Here is a 26,567-nt window from a genome sequence, read left to right as displayed (position 1 = left end):
GCCCTGGGCCGCGGTCTCCGCGCCCGCCAACTTGGCTGCGGCGCCGAGGCTGCGCGATTGGGACTCTGGTTTGGAACCGCGGCTCTCGCCAGGGACCCCCGGACTGCACGGGCCGGCACCACCCTCCGGGGTAGGGCTGTTTGGAGGGGTGCCCAGGGAACCCTGCATGGAGCCGGGGGCGGGGCCGGCCCGCGTGGGAGCCCGTGGGTCTCCCGGCCACGTTGCCGAGTCTCGGAGTCACACTAGGCATGACTCGGCCTGCCATTCCTGGGGACCAGGCAGAGAAACTTCGAGCTGGGTGAGGACTTGGCAGGGCGAGGGAGGGCACCTCTTTCTGTGCCAACTTGGGAAAGGGACACACAGTGGTGATGGAGACCCTATCAGTCCTCACTGGAACTTCACCACGCCATGTGTCCCCTTGGGGATCTAGTAACCAGGCAGGCACAAGAGCCGTTCATAACACAACTGAGGCTTGCGCGGAACACCCCTAGACCCTGGAGTTCCGACATCCCAGAACTTGAATTAAAATCCCTGCTCTTCACTGAGTAGCTAGCTGTGTGACCTGGGGCAAGCTAGTTAAACTCTCTGAGACCAGCCTACATACCTAAAGAAAAGTCAAAATGCATTGCCCAAGGGTGGTTGGTAGTACTGGATGGAATGCACAGGAAAGTTAGTGCCTGGTGCTGGGCCTGCTATGTGGTGGACAGGGGTGAATCTGTTTCCCCAGCTTTCCTCTTGCCAGATCCTCAAGGTGCAGGGGAGGCGGGCACCTACAGCCCACTGCCCTGGTCTGAGCTGGGATGGGCCCTCACAGAGGAAAAGAAAATAGCTGGCCAGGAGAGGCTCCGAGGACCTGAGTGAACTCCAGGAGGGTGGGGCTGGGTGGCTGGGTCAGTGGGCAGGGAGCTGGTGGCAGATGTGGGTGGGGAACCACAGAACCACCCCCACCCTCTTTGAGGTGGTCTGAGGCTGTCCCTGTCCCTGCCTCCCTGTTCTCAGAGCCAAGAGAGGGACTTTTCTAAGCTGGCCAGTATTTACCCAGTGACCGACTCCCTGTCCTTGCCTTATGGGCCCTCTCTTACCTCTGCCCTCCTGAGTCACTCATTTACCCCCACCCTAGACCTGACCCCTCACCTCTCTTGCCCCACCCACCTCTCCTACCCACCTCCTCACATGGGCAGCTTCCTTAATCCTCTGTCTCAGCCTCTCACCCCAACACATCCAGCAGGGCCTACCCAGTTGCTCCCCAGTCTTGATTTGAACTTGTAGCTCCCAACACTGATCTTCACTTCTCCAAAAAGTAGGCACCAACAGCACATGCGCTGTCTTCCTTTTCTGATGAGGGGCCCCTGGATGCCTGGGTTCCACTGCGGCAGGAGTGGGGAGTGGGTGAAGCTGTTTACTCTGTGCAGGAGGAATTTCTGCAGAAAGTCCCAGATTGCAGCCAGTCATCTCATTTGCTTGTTCATTCAACACATCTCTTGGAGCAGCATTCCACAACAGTCATCCGGAGTTCAGGGTTCATTCATTCTCACTGGGCAGGTATTTGTGCACCTGACATGGTGCTAAGGGCTGAGGTTTATGGCTGAGCAAGATCAGGTCCTATCTGTGCTTTTCTAGAACTGAGATCAGTAAATACGCAGCTCTGATCCTATAAGATTATAGAGTTTCCTCAGCAAACACATTGAGGTCTTCACTGTCTCATCCCAGCCTGATAGTGGAGGGCTGGAAAGAACTTGGCTTCTGGAGCTCACACACCCAAGTTTGAACCTCAGCTCTGCCATTTGCCAGCTGTATGATCTGGGGCAATTTTCTCTCTCTGAGTCTCAGTTTTTAAATCTGTAAAATGGAGATAAGGAGTTAGTTATAAGTTTTGAATGACATCAGGTTTCTAGCCAGTGCTCCAGCAAGCCTTGGACTCCTTGCCCACTGCCTTTTTTCTTCTGCCTTTCAGTTCACATCCATAAGCCAGTACGATACAAGAAGAGGGTAAGATGATCTTTAGGGAGCTCAAGACCTCATTGAGGGCTGGAGACAGAAGAAACAGTGGTCTGTGATTAAGTGGCGGAGTAATTTCAGTTTAGAGGGGGTGGTGAAGCTTGTTGGGGGAGGGGGCCAGGCCTGAGTGACTCAGGGCCTGCCTTGGCTTGCTGACCCCATTTCTTCCTCCTGGGGTCTTAGCTCTTCCTTTCTCGGGGCCAGCTGTGCCAGGAGATAGGAGTCTTGAGGCCACAGTGATTACAGTGTTTCCAGAGCTGAGGAGGGAAGTCACTGAGATACCTGTTCCCTGCCTCAGCTGGGTTTCCTCACCAGGGAGGCTGTGGGCTGACAGGAAATGGAGGAGCCTCCCTTTCCCTCAGGGGCAGCATTACCTCAGTCTTCCTCTTGATATAACTGGCCTCCCTGCCCACCCCCTACTGACTCCCTTGCTCCAGACCTGCTGCTGGGAGAGGATTATGAGTGTGCCCTAGGGATTTCAGGCAGCAGATTTGTCCATAGAGGGAGGTGGAGGCTGGAAGGAGCAGAGATGGACCCCTTCCCCCCATGCCCTAAGCGAGCTCCCTATGTGTAGGGAATCATGGCCCCTACTAGGCTTGGCCTGGGCCTGTTCTCAGGCTGAGCACAGGCAAGTCGGGATCTGTGAGTCTGAGGCCCTGCCTGGGAGACGAGTGGAAGGAAAGTGGCAGAAGATGAGTGGGTTCAGGGCTTGGAGTGGTGGGGAGGGAGGTCTTGGGGTGCCAGGTCAGAGGATGACAAAACAATACGGATAGTTCACATTTATCAAGTGCCTGCCGAGTTTATCAACGGATCACCGCATGTTCCCCTGCTCAGAACCTCTCTGCACCCGCCGCGTTCCCAGTTAGACCAGAGCCCCTGACAGTACAGCCCACAATGCCCTATGAGATCTGGCGTCCCCCACTCCCTCGAATCTCTCCTCCTTCCCTCTTCCCCCTCACTCCTTCAGTCCAGCTACACCAGTCTTCGTTTCTCAGACTTGCCAAACACACTGGCACCTTAGGGCCTTTGCATCCGCTCTTCCTTCTGCCTAGAAAGCTTGTCCCGCAAATATCCGTGTGACCTTCTGCCTCACTTCCTTCAGGTCCCCAACTATTCTACCCAACATTCGCCATCCCCTTACACCGCTTTATTTTTGGGGTCACCATCTGACATCTATTCGTATACTTGTTTCTCTCTTTTCTACCTCGATTTAAGCTCCACAAGAGTAGGGCCTTCCATGTTTTTGTTCACGGCTGCTGTATCTTTAGCACCTGCAGGTAGTAAGTGCTCAGTTAATATAGCTATTGAATGTATATAGCTCCTAGTTAGTCCCTTTTCTCTAGGCAGAGGAAATTGAGGCACAGAGAGATTTACTTGCCCAGGGACTCACGCATATACCCAGTGGTACCACGAGCCAGGCTTTGGAGGCTCTCCTCACTGCTTTACTGCTTTCCCACTTGCTAGTAACAGCAGGTGTACATGTTGATAAAACTTGTCACTCGGGTTGATAAAACTTGTCACTCGGATTGATAAAAGGGAGAACTCAGGCCCTAAGTAGTGCAGGGGCTGTCTTTGGGATAAGAGGTACAGAGGTTGGGGTGCCTCAGGATGCATGGTGCCTCCTAGGGACACTCGCCTAGGTTGGAGCTTTGAATGACTAACCTAGGAGGGTCATTTGTGGGATTACCTGTCCATTTGTAGGTTTGTTAATTAATGAATCTCCTCATTAAATGTTCCCCGACACCCCAAAGACAGTTGACTTAATCGAGGGGTCTTAAGGGCCGCGTAGGCCAGGCCGGGCCTTCCCCTCTCGCGGGACGTGAGGGGGGGACCGGCTTGCCGCCCTGCATGGAGCCCTCACTAGGCTCCCCTGGCTGTTCCCCGGGGGCTCAAGGTTTAGGGTGAATCTGCAGAGGCTTCAGGGCTGCCTGGTCTGTCCGTGGGTGAGAGTCTCAGAAGGGAGGGTGGGAGAAGCTGCCCGAGATGTGGAAAGATCTGGAATGATGATTCAGAGGCCACTCCGAGGCCAGATGTGTGGGTTCTGGACCCTCAGACCATTTGGAGCATGCGGGAAAGGCTCTCAGCCCTGGCCAGTTGCCCCCACTCTCCAGCCCATCCCAGCTGCGAGGATCAGGCTGAGAGAGGAGGGAGCAAACATGACCCCATCCCCCACCAGCAGCTTCCCAAAGACCTGGTGAGCCCATCGTACCCTCCTCCCAAGGCCCACTCTGGCCTTTCCCCCATCTCGCTTCTGCCAGGACGGGGGAGGTTGGGCTAAGGGTCCTGGCCCTGCTGGATGGAATATTGCCCCAACCCAGGCCTTGGCCTCTGTGGCCCCGCTGCCCCCTCCTGCTGGGGCCTACTGGCTGCTCCAGCGCCCAGAGCTGCCTGACTGAAACCCAGAAGAATGTGTGGAACTCACTTCGCGGGGAGCCGCCAGCCTCACTGCCCAGCCTAGTGGCGTCGTCCATGTCAATAGCGGCCTTGAGAGGGGAGTGGCTCGTGGCTGCTGGGGGCGGTTGGGCCAGGGGCACCATCATGAAAGCCCTGGGAACAAGGAGGCTCTTTGAGGCCAGGGAATGTGGGGACTTCGAGTCTCAGCCACCCCCAGAACCCACCCTTCCTCCTTTTCCTGATGCCCACCCCTGCCAAGGTTGCAGGGCCCTCAGAGCATCCCCAGAGGCATTTGTGGCATCCCTGAGATTTCCTTAAGACCAGCCCCCAGCTACCTACCAGAGCCCTATCCCCGAGGCACCAGGAGGGCACCCGTTTCTCTGTTGCTCTGGGTTTTAGAGGGGCAGCTGGAGCACAGAGGCTTATAGTTTGCTGAATGACTGAACGGACCCATGATGTATATGACTAAATGTTCTGTAAACTGAAGTCCTCTATAGGTGTGTGTTAGACTTAAAATTTACTAGATATTTACTGAGCACCTTCTAACTATCTGACTTTGTTCTAAGTGCTGAAGTTACGGCAAAGAACAAAAAAAGTCAAATTCCCTCCCTTCGTGTAACTTGCATTAGAGCTAGTGCAGGAAGACAGACAGTAAATATAATATGTCGGTGAGTGTTAAGTGCCAGAAAAAATAAAGCAGAAGAGAGGATAGAGAGGGAAGAGGTGGGGTGGTCAGGAAAAGCCTCTGATAAGATGACATTTGCATAGAAGGCATCTGAATGAAGTGAGGATGTGAGCCCTGCAGATATTTAGGGAAAGGGCCCTCTGAGGCCCAGAGGTGTGCTTGGCATATTTGCCGAAAGCAAGGGGGTCCATGTGGCCAGAGCAGCATGAGTGAGGGGGAGCATAGTCACTGGGGTCAGAGGGTTGGCAAGGGAAGATCCACAGAGCCTTGGCTGAGGGAAGAACTTCATATTTGCTCCTGAGTGAGAGAGTTCACTTGAGTTGCTGTGTAGAGAGAATGTGGAGGGTCAAGGGCAAAAGCAGGCAGGCTGTGACTCAGGCTGGAGACAATGGGAGTTCGTACCAGGGCAATGGAGGTGGGAAGAAGGAGTTGAATCCTGAATGTGTTTCGAAGGTAGGACCAGAAAGAGAGAGATTGGGTGTGGGTGGGACAGAAAGAGAGGAGTTAGGGATGTCTGCACAATCTTTGGCTTAAGCGTCCAGAAGGATGGAGCTGCCGCTAACCAAGATGGAGAAACTTCAGGAGGTGCAGGCTTGGGAGAAAGATGGAAAATGACAGGTGATGGAGGGGACTCACAGCTAGGGCAGGTAGCTTCCTCCCTGCCTCCCACCTTCAGTGAGGGGGTCTTGCTGAGTGTACACCTGAGTTGCTGCAGACACTAATCCCTTAGAACCCCACAGCCTCAGCTCATGGTATATAGATCTTTGTGTTTAATTAGAATTTACTATCTTCCACCCATCTAGAATGGAAACTCCATGAGGGTGGGACTCCATTTTTTTCATTGCAGTTTTCCCAGTGCTAGGTGATAGTAGATGAACATTTATTGACTGAATAAATTAATGACCTTGAGGAAGCCAGCAGGCCAAAAAGGCCCAGGCTGCTTGCTGAGGATTGGGAAGGGACTGCTTCTGGCTCCTAGAGAGCCCAGGAGAGCTGTCCTTCCAAGCCACTGCTATCTGCTGAGACCTGGAACACCTGGAACAAGCTGGCGTGCCCACCCTGCCGTCCTCTTGTCTGTGCCCTCAGTGGACTGTGAGCCCCTTTCCCTGGGCACTGTGGTTGAGGGAAAGATGTGGGCTCAGAGGGCCCTGACTTGAAGTCTTGGCTCAGCCCCAGCTGGCTGTGTGACTGACCTTGTGCAATTTGCTTTCTCTGTCTGAGACTCAGGTCAGAAATAGGGATCTTGATGCCCCTTTCCCAGGCGGAGATGAGAGCAGGTGGCTGCACCTCTCTTGGTGTCTGGAATGTGATAGGTGTTTGACAATTGGTAGCTTCTCTATTAGTCTTATTCCTTCACAGGGCAAGGATGGAGTGGTATTTGACTCAGGGTTTCCATTGCTCAGCATGGCACAGCTTCTGATCGAAACTGCTGCCCAGGCCCTGCTCTGGGCTTATTGAATGAATGATGGAGGAAAGAATTCATTCCCGCTCCCTCTGCTTCTCTTCCGCAGTCTGAGAGCCCCGGATGTGACTACATCTGATCTGTCACTGCCTCCTTCCCCCACTGAGGCCACAGCTGCAGGACAGAGTCCACCCTTCCACCCTGATTGCTCCTTCCTGGAGGGGGAGAGGGAGGGAGTACACTCAGGGTGTGGCCTGGGAAAGTCTGGGGCCTGTGGATCCGTAGTCCCCTTCCCAGATGTGTGCAGTTGGTAGGTTCTGAGCAACAAGAGGTGTGGCCAAGTGGCTCCCATGGGTGCAGAAAGGATGTTCATGCATCTTAAGGGGAGCGGCAGAGGGAGACTTCCTGGGACTTCATCCCAGCCCCATCCTCCATTAGGCCTACCCTGGAGGAGGCAGGACATTGCCCAGGGAGCCCTGGGAAAACCTGTAGCAGGTCTTCATTGCCAGGGTTGGCAAGGTCACACAGCTCTAAATCTGGCCCCCGTGGGCTCTCAGAGAAACAACGTGAGTAAAGAGAAAGAGACATGCGAGTGGGTGGTGACCTCTCTTCCCCCATACTATGCCTTGGGCTTGGGTTGCTAGATGGGTCAAGTCCAGGTGTTTCATTTTTTAACATTTGGCATCTTTTCCCACCTTTTCCCCAGTGCCAGGTTGTGGAGATGGGGAGGCAGCCTGGGGCTGAGCAGAGGAAGGACTTCAGAGGCGGCCTCGGGTGACCCCACAGATGCTTCTTCTGGGGTGGGGCTGGGAATTCCCAGCTGCTTCTGGCCCCTTCCCAGCCCACCTCCTGCTCCCTGCCCCCACTTCTTCCTTTCCCGCTTCTCCATACTCACCCCCAAGGAGTCAGCTCTGCTCGCCCCCTCCACCTCCTGGTCCTGGTCTCTCCTCCTCACCCCAGCTGACTCATCCGTCTCTTTGTTTGGCGTTTCCAGTTTTCAAATAGTTGGGAACTGGGATCATGCCTCTTCTTGGATCTCTCACTGGGCTGGACAGATTGAAATTCTGGCCTCAAATCCTAGCCCCAGTGGCCTCTAGCTCCTCTCCCTCTCCTGCGGTTTCTGCCTTCCCCGTCACCCTCAGGCCAGAGAAATAGAGACCTAGGAGTTTCCTGAGGGACAAACCAGGGCCTTCTGAACTCTAGGATTTCCAGGGTCTCCTCCCCAGTCACCTCTGTCACCCACATCATCAGCCAGTTCTCAGTGAACATCCATGCCATCTCTTGATTAAAACTGCCACCCTCTGGAGCCAAGCCTTGCATGGGGCTCTCTCTGGGCATTATCGCAATCTTTTGAGGTTGGCATTATAATCTCCATTTTGCAGAGGGTGAAACCGAGGTACAGAGAGGGGGAATGGCTGGCTCAAGTCACCCATCTAGTACGTGGCATAGCTGGGTGTAGAGCTCAGGTTGTCTGACTCCAAAGTTGTCATCCCTTCCCAAGTGGGTCCAGCCTCTTGGGTGCAGAGAGAAGTCTATCTGGGAGGACAGGCATCGTCAGGACTGCTGCCTGTAGGAGTTGGACTGGGCTGGCTTTGGCAAAGGCTACATACAGTAAGCATCATACGGGCCATGTGGGCTTATCCAGCTCCTACTTCTCAGGCTTGGGCACCTCTTGCCCCTGGGCCTCCATCTCAACTTAGTGATAGCATTCCCTGGGGAGGTGAATTTGTCTTTCCCTGGGATCGAGACCCTTGGGAACCTGTATCTTTCAGGTCCCAGGCTCCCTGTGGGGTCTGTAGGTTTTTCTGTTGGGAAATAAGTGAATTTTTGCTGCACGGGGCCTGCCTGGGACCCACTTCTGTACTGGGGGCTTGGCTGAAACAGAAGGCACAGAAGCACATGGCCCAGCTGGGGTGTCGAATCTACATAAAAGGCCAAAATTGTGTCATTCGAACACCCCGAGAATTCATCCGTCTTTTTATTCGCAACTTCATTGCCTGAGGACCTACTGTGTGCTAGACATCCTATTAAATGTTTTACCTGCATTATCAACTTTCCTATATAGTTGGGATTAAATCTCCATTTTCCAGATGAGAAACAGCTAGAGGAGAATAGTGACTTGCCCAAGATCACACAGCCAGGTGCAGAGAAAGGTGGGAGCTGAATCCAGCTCTATCAGTCTTCCTGGAAGACATTAGAGGCATGGTCCCTCCTCTTCCAGAAGCTCTGGTTCTTGGAGAGTCAGGACCCACAAACCATAAGTACCCAGCACAACTCCAAGTCCAGACAATAGCAGATCGTCCCAGAAGGAAAAGACGAATTTGTCATGAGCTATCTGGAAAGACTTTCTGGAGGTAGTGAGGCTTAAAGAGCAAGGAAGGGGGAAGGCATCCAGAGCAGGGGTCCTTATTGTCCCTAGATTTGCATTGTTAAAGTGTGTGGGCAGGAAAGCCCTGGCCTGCTGCTGGAATCATTAACACTGGGGAAAGAATGAGAGGAAGTCACCAAGAATGCTGAGATGACATCCATCCCAGTCCCCTGCCCTGTACCTGGCCAGACCAGGAGGCAAAAGGTCAAGGCCCCGGCCTCCACTTGCCTTCTAAGCCAACTACCAACCCTCTTCTGTGGGCCTCACTTTTCCTGCTCACAAAATGGGCTTCTTTCTTGCCCTGTGGCCACCTGCCAACTCAGAGGAAAGAGACCTTGAGTTCTTAGAGAAAATTGCTAGCTTCCCTTCAAGAGTTGGTGGTATTCCATTCTCTGGGGCCAGGGGTGGCAGCCACCTTGTGGAGCCCACCATCTTACCAATCCCACATCTTCCTTCATTGACACTACCAGCCCACAAGTGTCAGGGCCTGGACAAGGGAATCGTGAAGGGGTGGCTTTCTGCTCCCTTAGATGTACTCAAAGCTTTGCCTGTCCTCCTGTGTGTGCCTGAGATGACCCCTGCGGTGGTCTGCCATGTGGGTTCACCTCTGTGGCCTTTGGGCACCTACCATTGAGCTAACATCCAGGGGCCCTGTCAATGTCAGTTAGGTGAGTGAGCATAGACTAGGAGTCATGAGATCCCTGTACTCTTCCTGGCTCTGCCTGTGTTATCCAGGGCAAGTCATTTAACTTCTCTGAGCTGAATTTTCTCCATGTGCAAATGGGACCATTCATTCATTCATTCATTTGTCAAACACTTATGGAGGGTCGGCTCTGTGCCAGGCTCCGTGTTAGGTATAAACACCAAGCATGGGCTGAAGAAGCTTTTAGTCTGATAGGGTCGACAAGCTGGGTGGTGCACTAGTCAACAAAAGGTTGGGGGCCAAGGAGGCTGCATTCAAAGAGAGTCTTCGAAGAACTTTAGGTTTTGAGGGCGACACGACCTCTGGGAGAGATCAGGGTCTTTGTGACTCTGTCTCAGCCCCCGTTTGTTATTCTAGTAACTGTACAATCTGTTTCCCTCAAAATTAGCTTGTGGGAAGAGGGGACGTGACGGGACAGCTTGCCTGGGCTAGGGCAGGGGACAAGACTCACAGAGGTAGAGAAGAGAGCAGGCTGGTTCTGTTGTGAGTCTCAGATAAGCTCGTGAATGTGGAAAGTAGTGGGGGCTATTTATATTGAGTCTGGTTATTTTAATTTAGGAAACATAGAAGCTGCCCGTAGAGCTCAGCTTTGGGCTCTGTGGCATTGAGAGAGTTAAAAGAGCCTACTAGGTCTGAAGCTCCTGCTTTCCATTTCCTTCTTCTTTTCTCTCTTCCCACTCTGTGGGGTGGGGTTCAGGAGGAAGGCAGGGATCCTGGATTTGCCTTGAGAAAATGAGAGGAAAGGGTTAAGATGGCTTGTTTTTTTTACCTCAGGGGTGGGAGGAGGTGGGGAAAAGGGGATGACGGGCTGGGGCTGGGGCAGGAATGTGTGATAAGATCAAAGCTTTCAGCTTGCCTGGGCCTCACCTTGGTTTCACCTGAGCAATAGAAGGGAATTCTCTTAGCCAGGGGAGGATGGAGAATGGTGACCTGCTGGGGGGAAGGGGAGTTGCAGGTCGCATCCTCTTCCCTTTAACACTCCAAGAGGCCCACCTCATGCAGACCTCAGATACCTGCTCCCACCTATCCCCAATCTCCCAGAAGGCCCAGCTCTTGCCCTGGCAGGTACTGGAAGTCCTAGGGGCCACCTTTACTTGGCGCATCCAGACTGGGGTGGGAGGACACTCTTCCTACCACTCTCACCCCCATCAGCTTTCTCTCCCTTGAGGTTTCTGGCCCTGACATAGAAACTCCTTTATGTGGCCCGTTAGACTCGCCTCTGTTAATCCTGCTGTGGTCAGTTCTGAAGGTTGGAATAGTGTCATTGGCAGGAGGCACAACCCTGAGTCCTGTCCTAGCTCTATCACTTATTGCTGTGTGACTCTGGGCTGGTGGCTTAACCTCTCTGAGCCTCATCTGCCAGCTGGGAATGGTAAAATCTTCTTTGTAGGGTTTGATGAAGATTAGAGATCATGTAAATCTAGCTAGAAAAGGCAATTGATAAATAACAAGAACTATCATTTTGTGACTTTCTTTTTCCCACTTCAGGACTGTCCCTGGACTTGATCCTAGGTAAACTCGGGGACTTAGTTTTGTTCTGCCTCCCCACCCATCGTCTGAGAGGACCCCAAGCCCTTGGGTTCATCCTCTTGTTTAATACTCTTCACTTGTGGGTCTTTATATATTGGTGGGGGCGGGGAGGAGCCGGGAAAGAAGGGCTATGAGTGAAGAGGACCTAGACCTCCGTAAGTGTCCTCCAGGCACCTGCTGGGCCACCTGCTCTGGTGATACCAGGTTAGGTCTTTCTGGCCAACCCGAGTCTGCCAGGTGGTCCAAGCCACCCCCTCCCATCCCAGAGACCTCAGCAGCCCATCTGTTTGACTGGAAAGGTGGCCCCAGAATACCCCAGCTGAGAAGGGGCCTGGAGCTGGCCCTGGGGCTGCTGCAGCGAGGCTCCTGCCTCAGCTCTGTCCTGGTTCTGCCCCAGTTAATGATTATTCTGGGCTGCAGGAGAACAGGGGAGGGGAAAACCCACCCTCCTAGCTCCTTAACCACTGGTTGCACCTGAGGTATGTCAGCGGCCTGGGTGTTCCCTGCTTTAATGTGACAGCCCTGCTCTGGGGCACATGGGGTAGGGGAGCAGGGAGTAGGGCTTAGAGTCACAGATTGACAGGCAGCATCTCCCCCTGGGGGCCTGAGGACAGACATAGAGCCTACAGGATGTGGGTGAAATGTGAGCTAGGGTATAATAGGCCTCTATGGTTTAGGACCGGCTGGGTGAGCAGAGCCTATAGCAATACACCAGGCGAGCAAGGCGCTTCTAGCTCATAAAAACCCCTGCGTTCCTCCTCTCCTGGGCTCAGACCCTGCAGCGAGGTTGGAAGTAGAAGGTGGTGTGATGGTTACGGGCTTTCAGCAGCTGGGCTTGGCTTCCAACTCGGCCACTCCCAGGCTGTGTGACCCTGGGCAAGTCATTTCACCTTTCTGGGTACCCATTTCCTCATCCGAAACAGGAGAATACTAATCCCTACTTTGCAGGTGTCAGCAAGCCAAGGTGTGGGAAGTGTTCAGCTCAAAATTAATACCCGGGGAATGGTAGCAATGATTACTATTATAGTTTTTGTTATTAGGAGAAAGTGAAAGTTGAATCCTAGTCTTGGGTAACCAAGGCAACAGTGGCCCATGGGATGAGTTGGAGGATTTGAGGGGAGTGGGGGCCTGGGGAGGTCCCAGGGACGTGTATCTGTGCAGAGGGCTGAAGGCTGGAGAGAACAGGGCTTTGGTAGGCTCCCTCGGTCTCCCCTAGGCCCACCTTAGTCCTCCCAACCCTGGCTCCTCCCTGGGCTGGGTCCTGAGGCTGGTGCAGGCCAAGAGTGGGGGTGGAGAGAGAATTGTTTATTTTGATACCATTAGGGCATTTTCCCCCACTGGCAGCTGCTATTTTGGGATCCCCGGAGAGCAGGGGTATGGTTAAATTAGGTAATGTTGCTCCAGAAGGAATGTGTGAAGCCGTCGAGCCCAGGCTGCAGGGAGAGGATGGTTGGTTCACTCCATATAAAATTAAACTGCAACTTGGAAAAGAGCAGTTCAGGTCTCTTTATAAGGCAATGGAGGGGGAGGCCACTGGAAGCTGCCGCTGGGGGAGTGGAGGTGATGGCTCAAGGCCTCTATTTGGGGGAGCCTGGGCTCATGACCATGCCAGGAGGCCTGGCTGGCCGAGCAGGGGCCAGTGATGAGGCTGAGGGGCAGGGCTGGTGTGTCCTTAGCTCCAGGCCTCTGGCTGCCTCTGGCGGGTTGGGCCTGGGGTGGTGTGATGCATGGGGAGGATGGATCTGCAGACTTGGCCTCAAATCATAGCCTTCTGTGCTCACTCAACCTCAGCGTTACCAGTGGCGAAATAACGGTCCCAATCCCCTAGGGATGTTTCTTAAGGATTAAATCTCTAGAAGAAAAAGCATAGCTAAGGTCTACTGCGTGCAGAGTACTGTTCTAACTCCAAGGTGCTCCATGCAGCTTGGACCTCACCTGGGAGCTTGTCAGAAATGTAGTCTCAGGCCCCACCCACATCTACTGAATCAAAATCAGAATCTGTACACTAACGAGATCCCCACACCCCCAGGAGATTCCTGTGCATGTTAAAGCCTGAATCCCCACCCCTATTAAAGCTTGACCCCCACACCCCACTCCATGAACCTCCCCCTTCCGTGATGTAGGAATTATCATTTGACAGTTGTGCTGAGACAAGAAAAGATAGGCAAGATAGAAACTCCTTAGGTGCTCATTTTCTCCTAAATTCTGCCCCTTCTTCCCCTCTTTTGGTCTGGGCTAAGTTAGGGAGAGAAATGGGGTGTCAAAGCTCCTGGCAGGACTAGAAAAAGTTAAGAGTGCCCCTTGCCTTTGAGACTTATCAGACTCTCTTCTCTCCATTCATCCCTGGGATCAGCACAGCCGGATGGGAGTCATCTCCCCAAAGTCATTCTATACTTCCCGTCCTTGGAGAAAGAAGAGGGCAGGAAAGGGATTCTCCGTTGCTATGGCCTGTAGTACAGACAGTGGCCACTGCCCAGCAGGTTAGAGGGGGGAGAGGGAGTCAGCAGGGGCTGTCACTGGAATGTTTGGGACTGAGTCAATCTAGAAGCAAATATTTTGAAGAACACCTACTACATACCCGGCCCTGGGAAAGTATCCCAAATTTCCTACTATTCTATAAACTATTATATAGGGGAAAAAAAGTTATAATTTATTTAGCAATTGCCCTGTGCCATGTGTTGTCCTAAGCCCTTGACTTGCATTACCTCTTTTATGTCTTTAGTTTTACTGTCAAGTTTCCTCTTCTGTAAAATGGGGATAGTAATAATAATACCTGTCTTATGGGGTTGTTATGAATATATTTGTCAAATGCTTGGCACATCATGTTTGTTAAATATAATAAGTACAAATACTCTCTCAACAAGGTGGGTACTATCACCGCCCCTATTTTACAGATGGACAAATTGAGATCCAGAGCAGCGAAGGGACTCACCAGTTGGGGACATAGGAGATTGGGACAGAGCCATAGAAATTGAGTCCCCAAACTCCTTGGCCACTATTATAATTCAGTTCAACTTAGTAAATAGTTATTTATCATCCACTAGCTGCTGCTTAGCATTGGGAAGTATCTAAAGGTTTAATATATATTAATATATATATATGATATTAAAAAACAAAACAAAACAAAAAAAGAGTGTTTGCCCCCAAGGAGCTTTGGTTCCAGCAGGAAAATAGAAACATTTGCTCAAGTGACTACAGTTAAGGCCAAATCTCCAGCCTTCCAAGAGGTCGAAATTAAGTCCTATGGATGTCTAGGGGAGAAAGATGTCTTTGTGAGATATCCAGGAAGACTTTAGAGTGGAGGTGGTAATTGAGCCAGGCCTTGAAGGACAGATAAGTAGATTAGATTGGGAGGAATAGGGCCAGTATTCCAGGAGAAAACAGCATACACAAAAGCCTAGAGGCAGGGAAATGTGCCCTGTGAGAGTGAGTGTCACTCAGTTCTCAGGAGCCTTCCGAGGGCTGAGGCTGCGTGAGGTGGGAAGGCCAAGCCCAGCTTTCTTGTCATTGAAGATCTCTAGTTTTCTAAAAGACTTGGCTCCTCATCCAGCTGTGATTATTCAGTCATCATTCTGCCCTTTTTTCATGTTAAGAAATCAAAGACTTTTATAAATGGCCTGTCTGAGCTTCTGGTCAACGTGTGATAATGGGTGTAACTGACAGAATTCAGGCCAAAAGCAAGAGACTTGATGTCTTGATTAAGTGGACAGCCTTATCTCCCACACACATACAATTTCTGTTAGTCTTTTCCGGTGCCGACAATAACCTGGGTGGGGAGCACGGTGGCGGGGCCAGGCCCGGGTTCCGATTTCTCCTCAGTAGCTGACCAGCTGTGCGCCTTGGGCAAGCCTCAGTTTCCTCCTTTGTAGAATAGAGATGGCTCTGCCTCTAGGCTTGTTTCGAGGATGGTGTAATCTGCACTGTCCAATATGGTAGCCGTGAGCCATGTGTGATGATTTAAATTTCAGATTTGATGGGATAAAATTACATAAAGCATCTTAAAATACAAATTCAGCTTCTCAGTTACACTAGCCACACTTCAAGTGCTCAGTAGCCAGCTACTGTATTAGACAATGTAGACTTAGAACATTTCCATCACTGCAAACAAAAAGTTCTGCTGGATGGTGCTAGTGCATATAAAGCACCATGTGCACACTCAGTTAGGAGTCGTTGTTGTCATTATTACTGGTTCCCTGTCCCAGTTTGGGACCCCAAGGCCATGGAGCCCTGAGAGACCCCTAGGTCTTGATGGAGGTGGACGGGACTGCCCGTCCTGTGGTCCTGTGCTAACCCCGATTTCCCCTCAATGCCTGGGCACGTCTCACTCTCCCCTCGCTTGATTCCACCTGTGATGTTAAAAAGTCTGTGACTTGGCTCCGGCTAGCCGACATTCTCCCCTTAATTTCCCACCTACTCCCTACACCCTGTCTCTCCTTATCTCCCCTTTCAGCTGCTGGCATCTGGAATCTCCGCGTCCAGCCTCCAAGATTCCCACTGCCCGTTCCAGGGGGCGGGGGCGGGGAAGGAGGCCTTTCCTGGCAATCCCCAGCTCCCAGCAGAGGTGTCGGCTGCCTGGCTGCCCGGGCCCCTCGCAGCAGGGTGGAGATGATGGTTTGTTGTGACGGGGGCAGTGGGCAGCCTGCCCACTCTAACGCTGTCATATCTGGGCGCCAAGCATGCTGTTTGCACTTGGCTGGGCCTCAGGGTCTGGCCTGGTGCCCATGAGGGCTGGCCTGCTTTGGCACCCCGGGTTACAAGGCCCATCATGGGCCTCCGCCTGGTTGGGACACCAGGAGCTGTTCCTGGGCTGGGTCCTGGGGGTGAAGGGCATGTCTGACATGTGGAATTGGAGTGCAGGACAGATTCCCAGCTGTGGCCGGGCCCTGGGTCCTGAATGGGGACAAGGCCTAGGCAGGTGTAGGCATGTTTCAAATACTTGGGGGCCAGGCAGGAGGTCGCCCTGAGCGGTTCAGGTTAGTAGGGTCTGCATGTAGCCTTCTCTGCCAGGGAGGGGCTTTGGGTCTGAGATGCCAGAGAAGATACTCAAGGTTATCTCTCAGCATCACGCTCTCCCCTCCCCCTTCTTTTGGCTTCCTTCCTCATCAACTGGGAAGTGGACAGAAAGGCATCACTGGTCTGAGTTCTGAGGACTTGAAGGGTCAGCAAGGAATATAACGTCTGAGATCACACAGCCAGCCTGAAGGAATCAGATCTCTGACTCTGAACACCTTACATGTTTTCTCCTATTAAGTGTCTCCCCGTGAGAGCTCCGAGCACAGTAGCCCCTGGACACTTTGCTGAGAAGGAGGGTTGGGAATCCTGGCCTTGACATTTATTCCTTCTGTGACCTTGGACAAACAAGCCTCTCTGAGCCTCATGTGCCTCATCTGGGGGATGGGGTTAATTATAACTTGCTCTCATGGCAATTGGGAGTGTTAGATAACTGGCCTCCTGGCTGTTTCCAGAACATTCTGAGGATACTCCTGCCTTGGGGCCTTTACAGTTGTTGTTCCCTCTATCTGGAATGCTCTTCCTCTGTGCATGCACCAGCTTCACATCTCCCTGTCACCTTCCCTGACAGGCCTGTGTAAAACAGTAACCCCACCCAGCCACCCCCTGTCCCCTCACCTTGCTCTAGTTTTCTTTTTAGCACCCTCACCATCTGATGAATATTATTAGCTCATGGTCCAGCTGGCTCCGAGTAGAATGTTAGTTGTGTGAGCATGCAGGGAACGTGCCTGGCTCAGGGGACCCTCTCACATAACGATCGATGATTGGTTATCTCCTTTCTCCTTCTCAGAACCTGGTAGCCACTGTGTATTGGGCCCTTGCTCTGTGCCCTTACTTGCGCTGAGAGATCTGCGGCTCAGCTTCATGAATTTCCCAGGGTCCGCATCACAGCTTTGTCACTTCCACATCAGAGATGAGGGGCGGGAGGGGCTGCCGTGATTTGTCCAAGTGCTAGCTAGGAAGTGGCAGAGCCAGGCTTCCAACCGAGTCAGTCCCACCCTAGACCTCACACTGTGCCACCTTCTGTGTTGGGTTAACAAGATCAGCACCGTTACCCACACCGGGGTCTCAGAATCCACATCTGACAGGATTGAACAGATCAGATTTAGGGGTCGCTTTCCATCTTTCTTGGGTGCCCCTTCCAGTCCTCTCTTCTCCTAGATTGCTTAATTAAAACTGCTTCCACTGCCCCAGGATGACAGGTGCACTTTGGCTGGGTAGCCCCAGAGGCCAACCCGAGATTCCAGGGGTAGGGCAGGGAACCTGGGTAGGCCAGGTCTGGGCCTGGCCTCTCGCTGGTAGGGGGTGGACAGGATGTTCCCTCAGGCAGCAGACATTCCTGGTCGGAGGTGGGGAGGTGGCGGGCAGCAGGAGATTTACCATTTCCTTTCTGGTAACCTGAGCCCCCTGGGAGGTGATTTCTCTCTGCCAAGGACAAGTACCTCTCCCTTGCCAGCCCTTCCTGCCATTTCCTCTGCTGGGCTTGTCTTCCTCAGGCTTAAAATGGAGCAGAGGGACCAGCTCTTATAGGTTGAGGTTGGGGTATCAGGTACTGATCAGCCCCTGACAAAGACCTAGCTTAATGCCACCCTCCCGGAGTCCTGGCCCTGGACTCCAACTTTGGGGAAGGAGGGGAAGGAGATGACGTCATGGAAGAAGGACCCTATGTTAGAAGCCAAGAGACCTGGGTCCCAGGTCTGCCTCTGCCATCAACTTGCTGTGAGACTTTTTCTTCTTGGAGCTGCCCCATCCTCTCTGGGCACACAGCACTTTTCTAAGCACTCTTCTATGTATGCGATCCAGCTTATCCTATACCAACACTTGGAGTGGGCTGAACACTAAAATGACACTCAAAGAGGTAAAGCCACCCAGCAGGCAGTCAGTGTCACAGAGGGGATTCGAACTCAGGCTCTGTAACACTGGTCGGTCCTCCTTAATGTCCTTACGTCCCCTCTCTGGGCCTCAGTTTCCCCTTCTGATAGGTGAAGGCATCGAGCTAGGTAATCCCTCCCAGCCCCGATAGTCCAGGATCCAGGAATTCATTGGAGCCTTTGCAGGCAGTTTTCTTTTGAGCCTTACCTTGCCTGTGGGGGCATAACAGGAATTGTTTTCCCCTTGTGGTTCTGGAAAGGTCGCCCTCTTGGCTGTGAGCTCTTGGATTATTGGCGGTGGGAGGGGAAGAATAGGAAGAAGCGACACTTAAACCTAGTAAGTGCCGGGCAATTCACAAAGCTCTTAGGTTCTCCTGTTGAATCTTCACAGCGACCTTGTGAGGTGGCCATTTTAATTCCCATTTACAGATGAGGAAACAGGCTCAGAGAGGTCAAGTGATTTGTCCAAGGCTACACAGCTAGGAAGTTACCAGACTAGGACGTCCAGTCGGTTCCAAGTGGTGTGTGGTGGCGCATTTCCTAGGATGGCTTTGATTTATCAATAAAATAAAAATAATAGTCTTCCCAAAAGGCTACGAACATGCTCTAGAATTTAAATATCTATGCATCCAAACTACATCTTCTGGGCCGCCTCTGACACCCAGAAGTAGCTCGGGAATCTTTTGTTAAACTGTTTCTCCACTGCTTTGGAAAATATGGTCAGTCATAATTATGGGTATGCAAGAGTTCAGAGGAGCAAGAGCTACGTGGGCTGCAGTGGACTGAAAAGGATTGGCACTGAGCTGGGAATGGAGCTGAGGGGGCTGAGAGGGGCGTGGGGTAGGAACTGGCCAAGGCCAAGTTCACAGGCTCCAAGAAGCCTCCCTGAACGGTCTCCAGCCCTGTCTCTGTGCCAGGAAAATCACAAGGCCTCTACTTGGACCCCTTTTCCACCCAGCCCTGCCTATCCATCTCCCCCCACCGGGTCTCCGGGGCAGCCTAGGCTCCAGACAAGCCATGCTGGGTCCACAGATCTTTGCCCCAGCCCCTCTACCCTCACCCCAGACTTCCTCAGGAACTAGGTAAAGGGCTGTAGGGTGGGGCAGCAAGGCCTGGGTCCCAGCGGGGCCAGGCACGCTGAGATTTTAGTAGTTGGCAGTATGAGGACTGAGATGACCCTAGGCAGCCTGCTCCCACTGCCTCCTGCTATGGGGCCCTTGACCCTGAGGCCCCAGCAGCTGTCAGCAGGAAAGGGCAACAGAGGAGGGCCAGAGGTGACTTCTCAGCCGCCCTTCTCCCCATGCTTGGGCTAGGCCCAGAACTCTTACCAGCTGTTGTCAGCAGCTGCTGAGCTTTGTTCCAGAGCCAGCATTGGGCACCTCCCTCCTCCCCAGGACATTTTCCCACCTTCCTTCACAGCTGCTGCCCCTGGGGAGGGGTTGGGGCTAACATGGGGACATGGTCACTTCTCTTAGTTCCTTTGATTCTACTAACAACACAAAGAAATAGGAATTAATGCCCCTGTTTTTATGGAAAGGAAAACAGCTCCAGAGAGGCCAAGCAGCTTGCTTGAATTCACACAGCTACTTCGCGGCCGAGTCCAGGCTCCTGCCTCCCAGCTGTGTTCACCCCTCCGCCTTTCTTTGGGGCGTGTTTGTGCAGGATGATAGAGACTTCGGGTTCCTGGGTTTGACTTCCAGCTTGGCCACTTAGTTGTTCTGGGACCCCAGGCAAGATCCCTAACCATTTTCCTGCTTGTAAAATAAGATAATAATGCTATCTACCTCTTGGGATTTTTGAGCAAATTAAATGAGATAATCAATGTAAAGTACTTAGCATAAGCCTGGCTCGTTCTAAGTGCCCAGGGTGAGCTCTGGCAATCTTATCATCAAAGAATACTAGCCACCCGTACACCCAGTACTGCCGGTGGTTCTATGGGAGTTATAGACACATTCCACAAAGATTTATATAAGCCAATAAATATTTATTTGGCATCTACTGTGTGCAGGTGCTAGAAAAAGAACAGAGACAAAACAGACAAAATTCCCGTCCCTAGTTACATTCTACCCCACGCTGGCTGAGGAAACACGACTTCATCTTAACCACAGAAGCCTCCAAGTGTTTTTATAGACAACTGGGATTATTCACATTTTGCAGATGAGAAAACTGGGCCTGAGAAGATTAGTGGCAGATTCTGCCCAGAGCAGGGCCAAGACCCAGATCTTCTGAGGGCAGTAACCCTGAGGGCTTCCTGGAGGAGGAAGCACTTTGCTGCCTCCCACAGGGCCTCAGGTCCTGGCAGGAGAGGTTGGGACACAGTATAGAATGCAGCCTTCACACTCTGGGCAGCGACAATTTCAGGAAGGTCTCACTGAGTTTGAGGCCTCTTGTTCCCCAGGGATGGAGGCCCAGCCAGAGCTTTAAATACCCCCATGAAGCCCAGAATAGCCTCCATTGTCTTGGCCAGCCGCTGGGGGGACCCAGGAGGATCCTAAGGGAGGCTGATTCTGGAGGTCTCTGAGCACTTCCCTATATGGTATGGGTGGTGTTTCTGCAAAGACTTTTCCATTTGGCTAGTGCAGGAAGGCCGGGCCTTGTAGGAAGGGTGGAGCAGCTGCCTGAGTTCTGCGTGAGCAACGTGCTGCTACTAAAGGGGTGCCTGGTGGGTGGGGGACTCCCAGGGATGGCTGTGTTCCCTAGCAAAGGTGCTCCAGGAATCTGTGTTCATTGGCCCACTGGGTCCTCCACTGTGGGCGGTCCCTGCCCCGGGCCTCCTGGCACCCTCTCACGCTCTGGCTATTTTGGGCTCTGGCTGTGTTCAGGCTTGGGGTAGGATGGGTAATTCTGCCCAGACCAAGGATGTTGGGGGCCCTGCCTGGACAGGCATTGCAGCCTTCTGGATCTTTGATCACTGTAGACTGCCCCTGACTTCAGCCTCAAAGGGTCATGATCAGTGGACTCCAAGGGGATGCCGGCCCCACTGGCAAGGGCAAAGAAGGGCACCAGACAAGCCTTTTCTTTTGGAACATTTCCCGCTGTCAGTCTCAGGAATAGTTGCGCTTCATCTAAGCAACGGTTTTGTTTTTTACCTCATGGGACATTGAATCCAGGGACTGGTCAGGTTTCCTGCTTCCCATTGGCTACTGGAAAGCTCAGAGCCAAATGAGCTGTTCCTTTCCCAGACCTCCAGGATCCGGCACATACTTTCTGTTCTACTCACCTCACTCTAGGCTCTATCTGTCCGCCCTGCCCAAGTTTTTCTTATATGTGTTTAATTTTCTTTTTTTGTGTGTGCATCTTTGTAAGGTGCTTTGAGTCCGTCTGGAACAGGGTGGTGTGGAAGGTATAAATAGATAAATGATGGTGATGGTGATGGAGATGGTGATGATAACCCTTTGCTGATCAGTTCTCCAAAATCACCTTATGCTTGGTTCTGACTTTGTAATTCCCTCCCTTAGCCCCACCCTCTCTGCTGATATAGTCACAGCCCAGAATTTTAGATTCCTATTGTTTCAGAATGTCCATGTCCTAAAATGCCAAAACCAGAAGGAACCTTTGGGATCATCTGAGTTGAGATCTTTCAAACATTATCACTATTAACAGCGAAACCCTTATTTTAATCAAAATGATAGTATATGGATTAAATGATGTAATGTTTTGATAAATAACAGCAAACAGAGCATTCACCATGTGCTAGTGCTATTTATGGCATTCTATATTTTTGTCGAATCCTCACAACAGCCTGATGAGGTAGATACTATTAATATGAATTATCAGACCCATTTTACAGGTTAGCAAATGGAGGCCCAGAGAGGTGAAGTGACTTGCTCACAGCCTCACAGCTAACCAGGGGCTAAAACAGACCTATCGTGTAGAATATAAAATGGAGAAGGTGGATTTGTTTTTACTGAAGTGAGTATTTGGGGGAGGCGTCCCAGACTCTACCTGTCTGACCCCTACGCCCTCACCCACTCTCTAAAGTGGCCCTGAGGCTGCAGAGGACAGGACTAGAAACCAGTGATCTCTCCTTTATCATCTGACAGAGGGATCCTGGGGCCCATAGAGGGGAAGGGACTTGCCCAAGACTGCAGGGTGAGGTAGAAGCCTGGTTCCTGGTGCAGCCTGTTGACTGGAGGAGCTCTAGCCCCTCCCTCCCTCCACCCCCAATAGTCCCCAGCCCCAGTCCCTGCCTTCAGATGAACTCCCAAAACACTCAGCTCCCTCCTTCTCTGCATTACAGGTACTGGCAGACCTTCTGCAAGGTCCTAGGGGAACTAGGAGTGACCAGGCGCTGAGCCACCCTCTCTGTCCTCACGGACAGGACTCATTACCCCAGAGGGTAGGCTGATGGCCAGGGAGGGAAGGGGCAGCTTTTGTCTGGGTTTTTTAAGACCCCAGTGGTGGTGGCGGTGGTGGGTCATATCTTACATCTAAAGCCTTACTTAGAGCTGTTTGGCGGCTAGCTGAAGGAAAGGCATACGTTTGATGTGGGTGTTCCCAAAATGTGTTCTATGGAACCCTGGTCCATGAGCTCCACATGAAGAAAGAGTTCCAAGTGAAGCAAATTTGGGAAACACTAAACAGTCACCCCATTCCCCCATCATCATTTCAGAGACATTGGGACTCAAGGAACCAGCTCAGCTCTGTGTAAACAGCCTTTCCCAGATGAGTGTCTACAGGACCTTCCCCAATCCCTATTCCTGTCCAGAGTTACTGTGCCCTGGAATGGACATTAGTCATGAGGAGAGGGGACAGGGAACAGCCCAAAAGGAAGAGGCCCTTCCTTTTACTTCCAGCTCTGTTTTTCACAGGCCTGTCTTCAACCGTGGCCTAGGTCCTGCCTGCCCCTTCCTCCTCCTCCAGGAAGCAGATGGGGAAAGCCCTGGGGGCAGGGGAGCTGGCCTCCTTGGCTGCAGCTGTTGGGTTGCTGTTCCAGTCTGCTTTTTCCTGTTGTCGATGCCCATGGGAGCAAGCAGGAGCGGAGCCACGGAGGCTTGGCTGCCTCGCTGCCTTGCGCAAGGCCCTGCTGTGGTCCTGCTCGCCTCTGAGACCCTCTGCTGGCCTGGGTAGCAGACAGGTCTCTTCTTGGTGAACATGGGCTGCTTCTCATTTCCCCAGAGAGGGACCCTCCTGGCTGGAAAGCCCCAGGTGCCAAAGATGGCAGGAGGAGGGTTCAGATAGTACTGAGTTTCCAATTTGGAACCAGGGGGTCTGGCTTCTAGTCTCAAATCTTCCAACTCGGCGACTATGAGCAAGTCACCTATTAAGCCTGTCTCTTCACTTGTAAACCCCATTCTTTAATTAATTTAACAAATATTATTGAGCATCTCCTGGGTGCCAGGTACTTTTAGGTGCCGGGGATACAAAAGGGAGCAAAGTGGACAAAGTTCCTGTTGTCATGGAGCTAATGTTCTAGTGGAAGAGATAGATGATAACCAGATAAACATGTAAATATGGGGTTGAGTGTAGGTGGTGAGGTGCTATGAAGCAGGGTAAGGGACGTGACAGAGCTCTGACTACAGCTGATGCTTGACTTGGGATGTGGTCAGGGTTGGTCTCTGTTAAGGTGACATTTGAGCAGAAACTAGAGGAAGAGAAGGAGTGAGCATGTCTGGAGGCAATGTCCCGGTCAGGGATACAGCAGGGGCCAAGGCCATGAGGCAGGAAGGGGCTTGGCATGTCTGAGAACTATTGAGACAAACGTGGCAGGGAGTGGGGAGAGCACAGCGGGGGAGGAGGTTGGAGAGGTGTGTGTAGGTGTGTGCGTGTGTGTAGGCAGATCGCACAGGACCTGGCTGGCCATAATAAGGGCTTTTTTTTCCTAATCTTTTGGTGAGTCAAGAGCAACGGAAAGGCTCAACTTAGTAGGTTCAGGAAGTGCTCATTGTTATAAGTGGTGTTTCACTTAAACAAAAATTTGTGGAATATTTCTCTCATCCTCCTACGGACCTGGCGCTGTGCTAGAGGCTTCATTGATGAAATCAGTGCACAGTGACCCTGGAGGGTATGGGCAGGCCAGACCAGGTTGATGTAGCTTTGAAGGTCCACAGACACACCAGTGTTGCAGCAGGGCCACCTGGGAGCCAGAGAATCTGAGAACCAAGCCGGGCCTCAGGCAGGAGGCAGGCACGTGAACACCGTAGGCGCTGTTGGCACCTACAGTGCTTGGCGGATAATATTCAACCCCTGGGGACCTACTTGCTGAGCCGCCCAGCCCGGAAGCTGTTTCCGCTTGGCCACCTCCACCGCCTTAGTGGCACCTGGCAAATGGGTGGAGTAGGGGCATTTCCCGGTGGCTTCCCGCTGCCTCCCTGTAAGCTGGCAGGCAGCTCACTCAGCATCAGGGGAGGCGCATTCTTAGGGTGTCTGTGGGGGCACGAAGAGAGAGTGCAGGGACTCTGGGGGGACTGGGAGAATTGGGGTCTGTGACTAGCACCATGACAACAACATTGACCAAGGAGCACCACTCCTTAAGTGGAAAAGACCGTTCAGAGCTGGTCCCTTTGATCCTGTGCCACCCGGCACACCCTGCCCCATTGCACTAGACTTCCGGTCTCTTTACTGCGCCATATACTCTTGCCCTCTGGGCCTTGCGTGTGCCTTTCCTCTGCCCGGTGCATGCTCTCTTCCCCTCCTCCACCCTACTTAGGCGAAATCATCTTTCAGACCCAGCCGAATGGTCATTTACCCTGGGAAACCTTGCCCAGACTCCCGCCCTGCCTCACTAAGTGAGGGGACCCTCTTCTGGGCTCTCCCGGCCCCCATCCTTCCTCAGCAGAGCTCTCCACCTACGGGATTGTCTTCACTCGGTTTAATGATCTGTCACCCCTAGGAAGACAGAGAGCTCTGTGTCTGTCTACTTTCCTTTATCCTCAGGGCCCAGCACATAATAGGTGCTTGATAAGTAATGGTCAAAGTGATTCGCTTTGAACCTTATGGGCAGGTCTGATTGCTTATCCCTTTTTTACAGATGAGGAAGCTGAGGCCGCCCAGCTAGAAAGTGGCTGAGGGTGGCTTGGAGGCAGGGTACCTGAGCAGAGTCGGTCCTCTGCCCCACCAGTCACATCTCTCTGAGACTCAAGGGTAAAGTGCTCTTGCTCAGCTGTGGCCGTAGCAGACCCGTTTGGGTGTACACCCCAACTATTAGAGGGGCCTCAAAGCAGAGACCATATCAGGTCTACCTGGGAAAGGCCTGGACAGATTCGGAGTTCTCCAGCCGTGCTTCCCAAAGCAGCTCTTCCCTCATTCCAAGTTCGTTCATTCATTCCTTCAGTCTGTCAGTGTGTCAGCAGATATCAGTGAAACACCTAGTATGTGTTTTCTGTTCCAAAAATGCAGCAGTGCTCAAAATACGTGAAAATTACCGCCCTCCTTGTGCTTTCGTTGACCTCGGCAGGGAAGGCTGGTGTGGGAGCCTAGCACGTATTGAAGGCGCTCACTGCAGTTTGCTACGAGGAAAGAGTGTCCAGGTGCTTGTCCACGGCCACATGGGGAGTTCGGGCAGAGCTGGGATGAGGAGCCCGGGACCACTGCTTCCTGTTCCTGTGGTCTCTGTGGAAGGCCCTGATAGGCCTTCCGTGTTCCCCTAGGCCCTGGATGGAATGCAGCCTTTCCAGGTCCCAGGCCTTGGTACGAGTTTATAGAGGGCAAGGGTCAGAGCCTCAGAGCCAGCGGAGTGCAAGAGAGGGCCCTGCTTCCAAACCGGATTCCTGTTGCCTTAGCTGTCTGACCTTGGGCAGGTGACTTCACTTCTCTGAGTCTTGTACTCTTATCTGTAAAATGGGGAGCGCCAGTATCTGTCTCATGAGGTTGTGGGTTTGTGTGAGCGAAGCCTTGCAAGGATCTGCACGCATGAATGCGTCAGGAGCCTTGGCCCTTCTCCTTATTCTGGAGATCATTGTTCTTCCTGGCCAACTGGCTGGCGAAGGTCCTGCCACCTTGGGGGCCTGAGTACGGGGAGCTGGCAGGCCTCCAGAGTGGCACGGGCAGCACAGGCATGCCAGAAGGGGCTGTGACCACCCCCTTTCCGGCCGGCGCCCCTCTCAGCCTGTCAGGGGATTAAGGGCCTTTTGGCCTTTGTGTCTGGCTCTCCCGCCCCTGGCGGTTTGCACAGCAAAGTGCTGCCCCAACAGATTCCTTCCCCTTTGCCGTCTGCTGCCCATGGACTAGGCACTGGCAGCCTGGGGGTGGGGCAGGGCACCTTGACCCTGTATCTGGGGCCTGGGTTGTAGCAAAGAGGGGAGAACACTTGCGGGGTTACCCGGGAGCCTGTATCGGAGCAGAGTGAGAAGGGACACTCGTCTGGGTCCTCGTCTTTCCCTGGAGAATTGGGACCTGTGGGTCACAGCCTCTTGTTCCCTCTCCCATACACGGAGTAGAAGCACTGAGGCCGGCTGTGCTGGCAGGCGGCAGGTGGGCAGGCAGGGGCTCGTTTGTCCCCCGCCCCCACACCGTCTCTGGATTTCAATGGGGTGAGCTCACTCCAGCCCAGATGCCTGGAGCCTTGCCCTGGGCAGCTGCAGCCACCCTGGGGACTGCGGTGCTCAGACCTTCCTGCCCAGCTGGAGGGCCGGTATGGAGCTCCGTCCCAGGTCTGGGCCATGCAG

The 26,567-nt window shown here is 52.8% G+C and overlaps 1 protein-coding gene across 8 annotated transcripts in view; it reads left to right on the top strand.

Annotated features, from left to right (window-relative positions):
• Window positions 1-26,567, top strand: part of HSPG2 (heparan sulfate proteoglycan 2) — a 97,055-nt gene that overhangs the window by 179 nt on the left and 70,309 nt on the right. For 7 of the 8 annotated variants that reach the window (XM_036229809.1, XM_036229803.1, XM_036229801.1 and 4 more), the window contains exon 1: window positions 6,815-7,045. The exons of the other annotated variant lie outside the window; for it this stretch is intronic. In XM_036229809.1, coding sequence (XP_036085702.1) covers window positions 6,830-7,045 — 216 coding nt within the window. In that variant the 5' untranslated portion in view covers window positions 6,815-6,829. Of the gene's footprint in view, window positions 1-6,814; window positions 7,046-26,567 lie in introns of those variants that run through there. 8 annotated transcript variants of the gene reach the window in all.

This window comes from Rousettus aegyptiacus, unplaced genomic scaffold (assembly GCF_014176215.1).
Source record: "Rousettus aegyptiacus isolate mRouAeg1 unplaced genomic scaffold, mRouAeg1.p scaffold_m13_p_1, whole genome shotgun sequence".
NCBI classification, from domain to species: Eukaryota; Metazoa; Chordata; class Mammalia; order Chiroptera; family Pteropodidae; genus Rousettus; species Rousettus aegyptiacus.
This window is presented reverse-complemented; position numbering and strand designations above follow the sequence as displayed.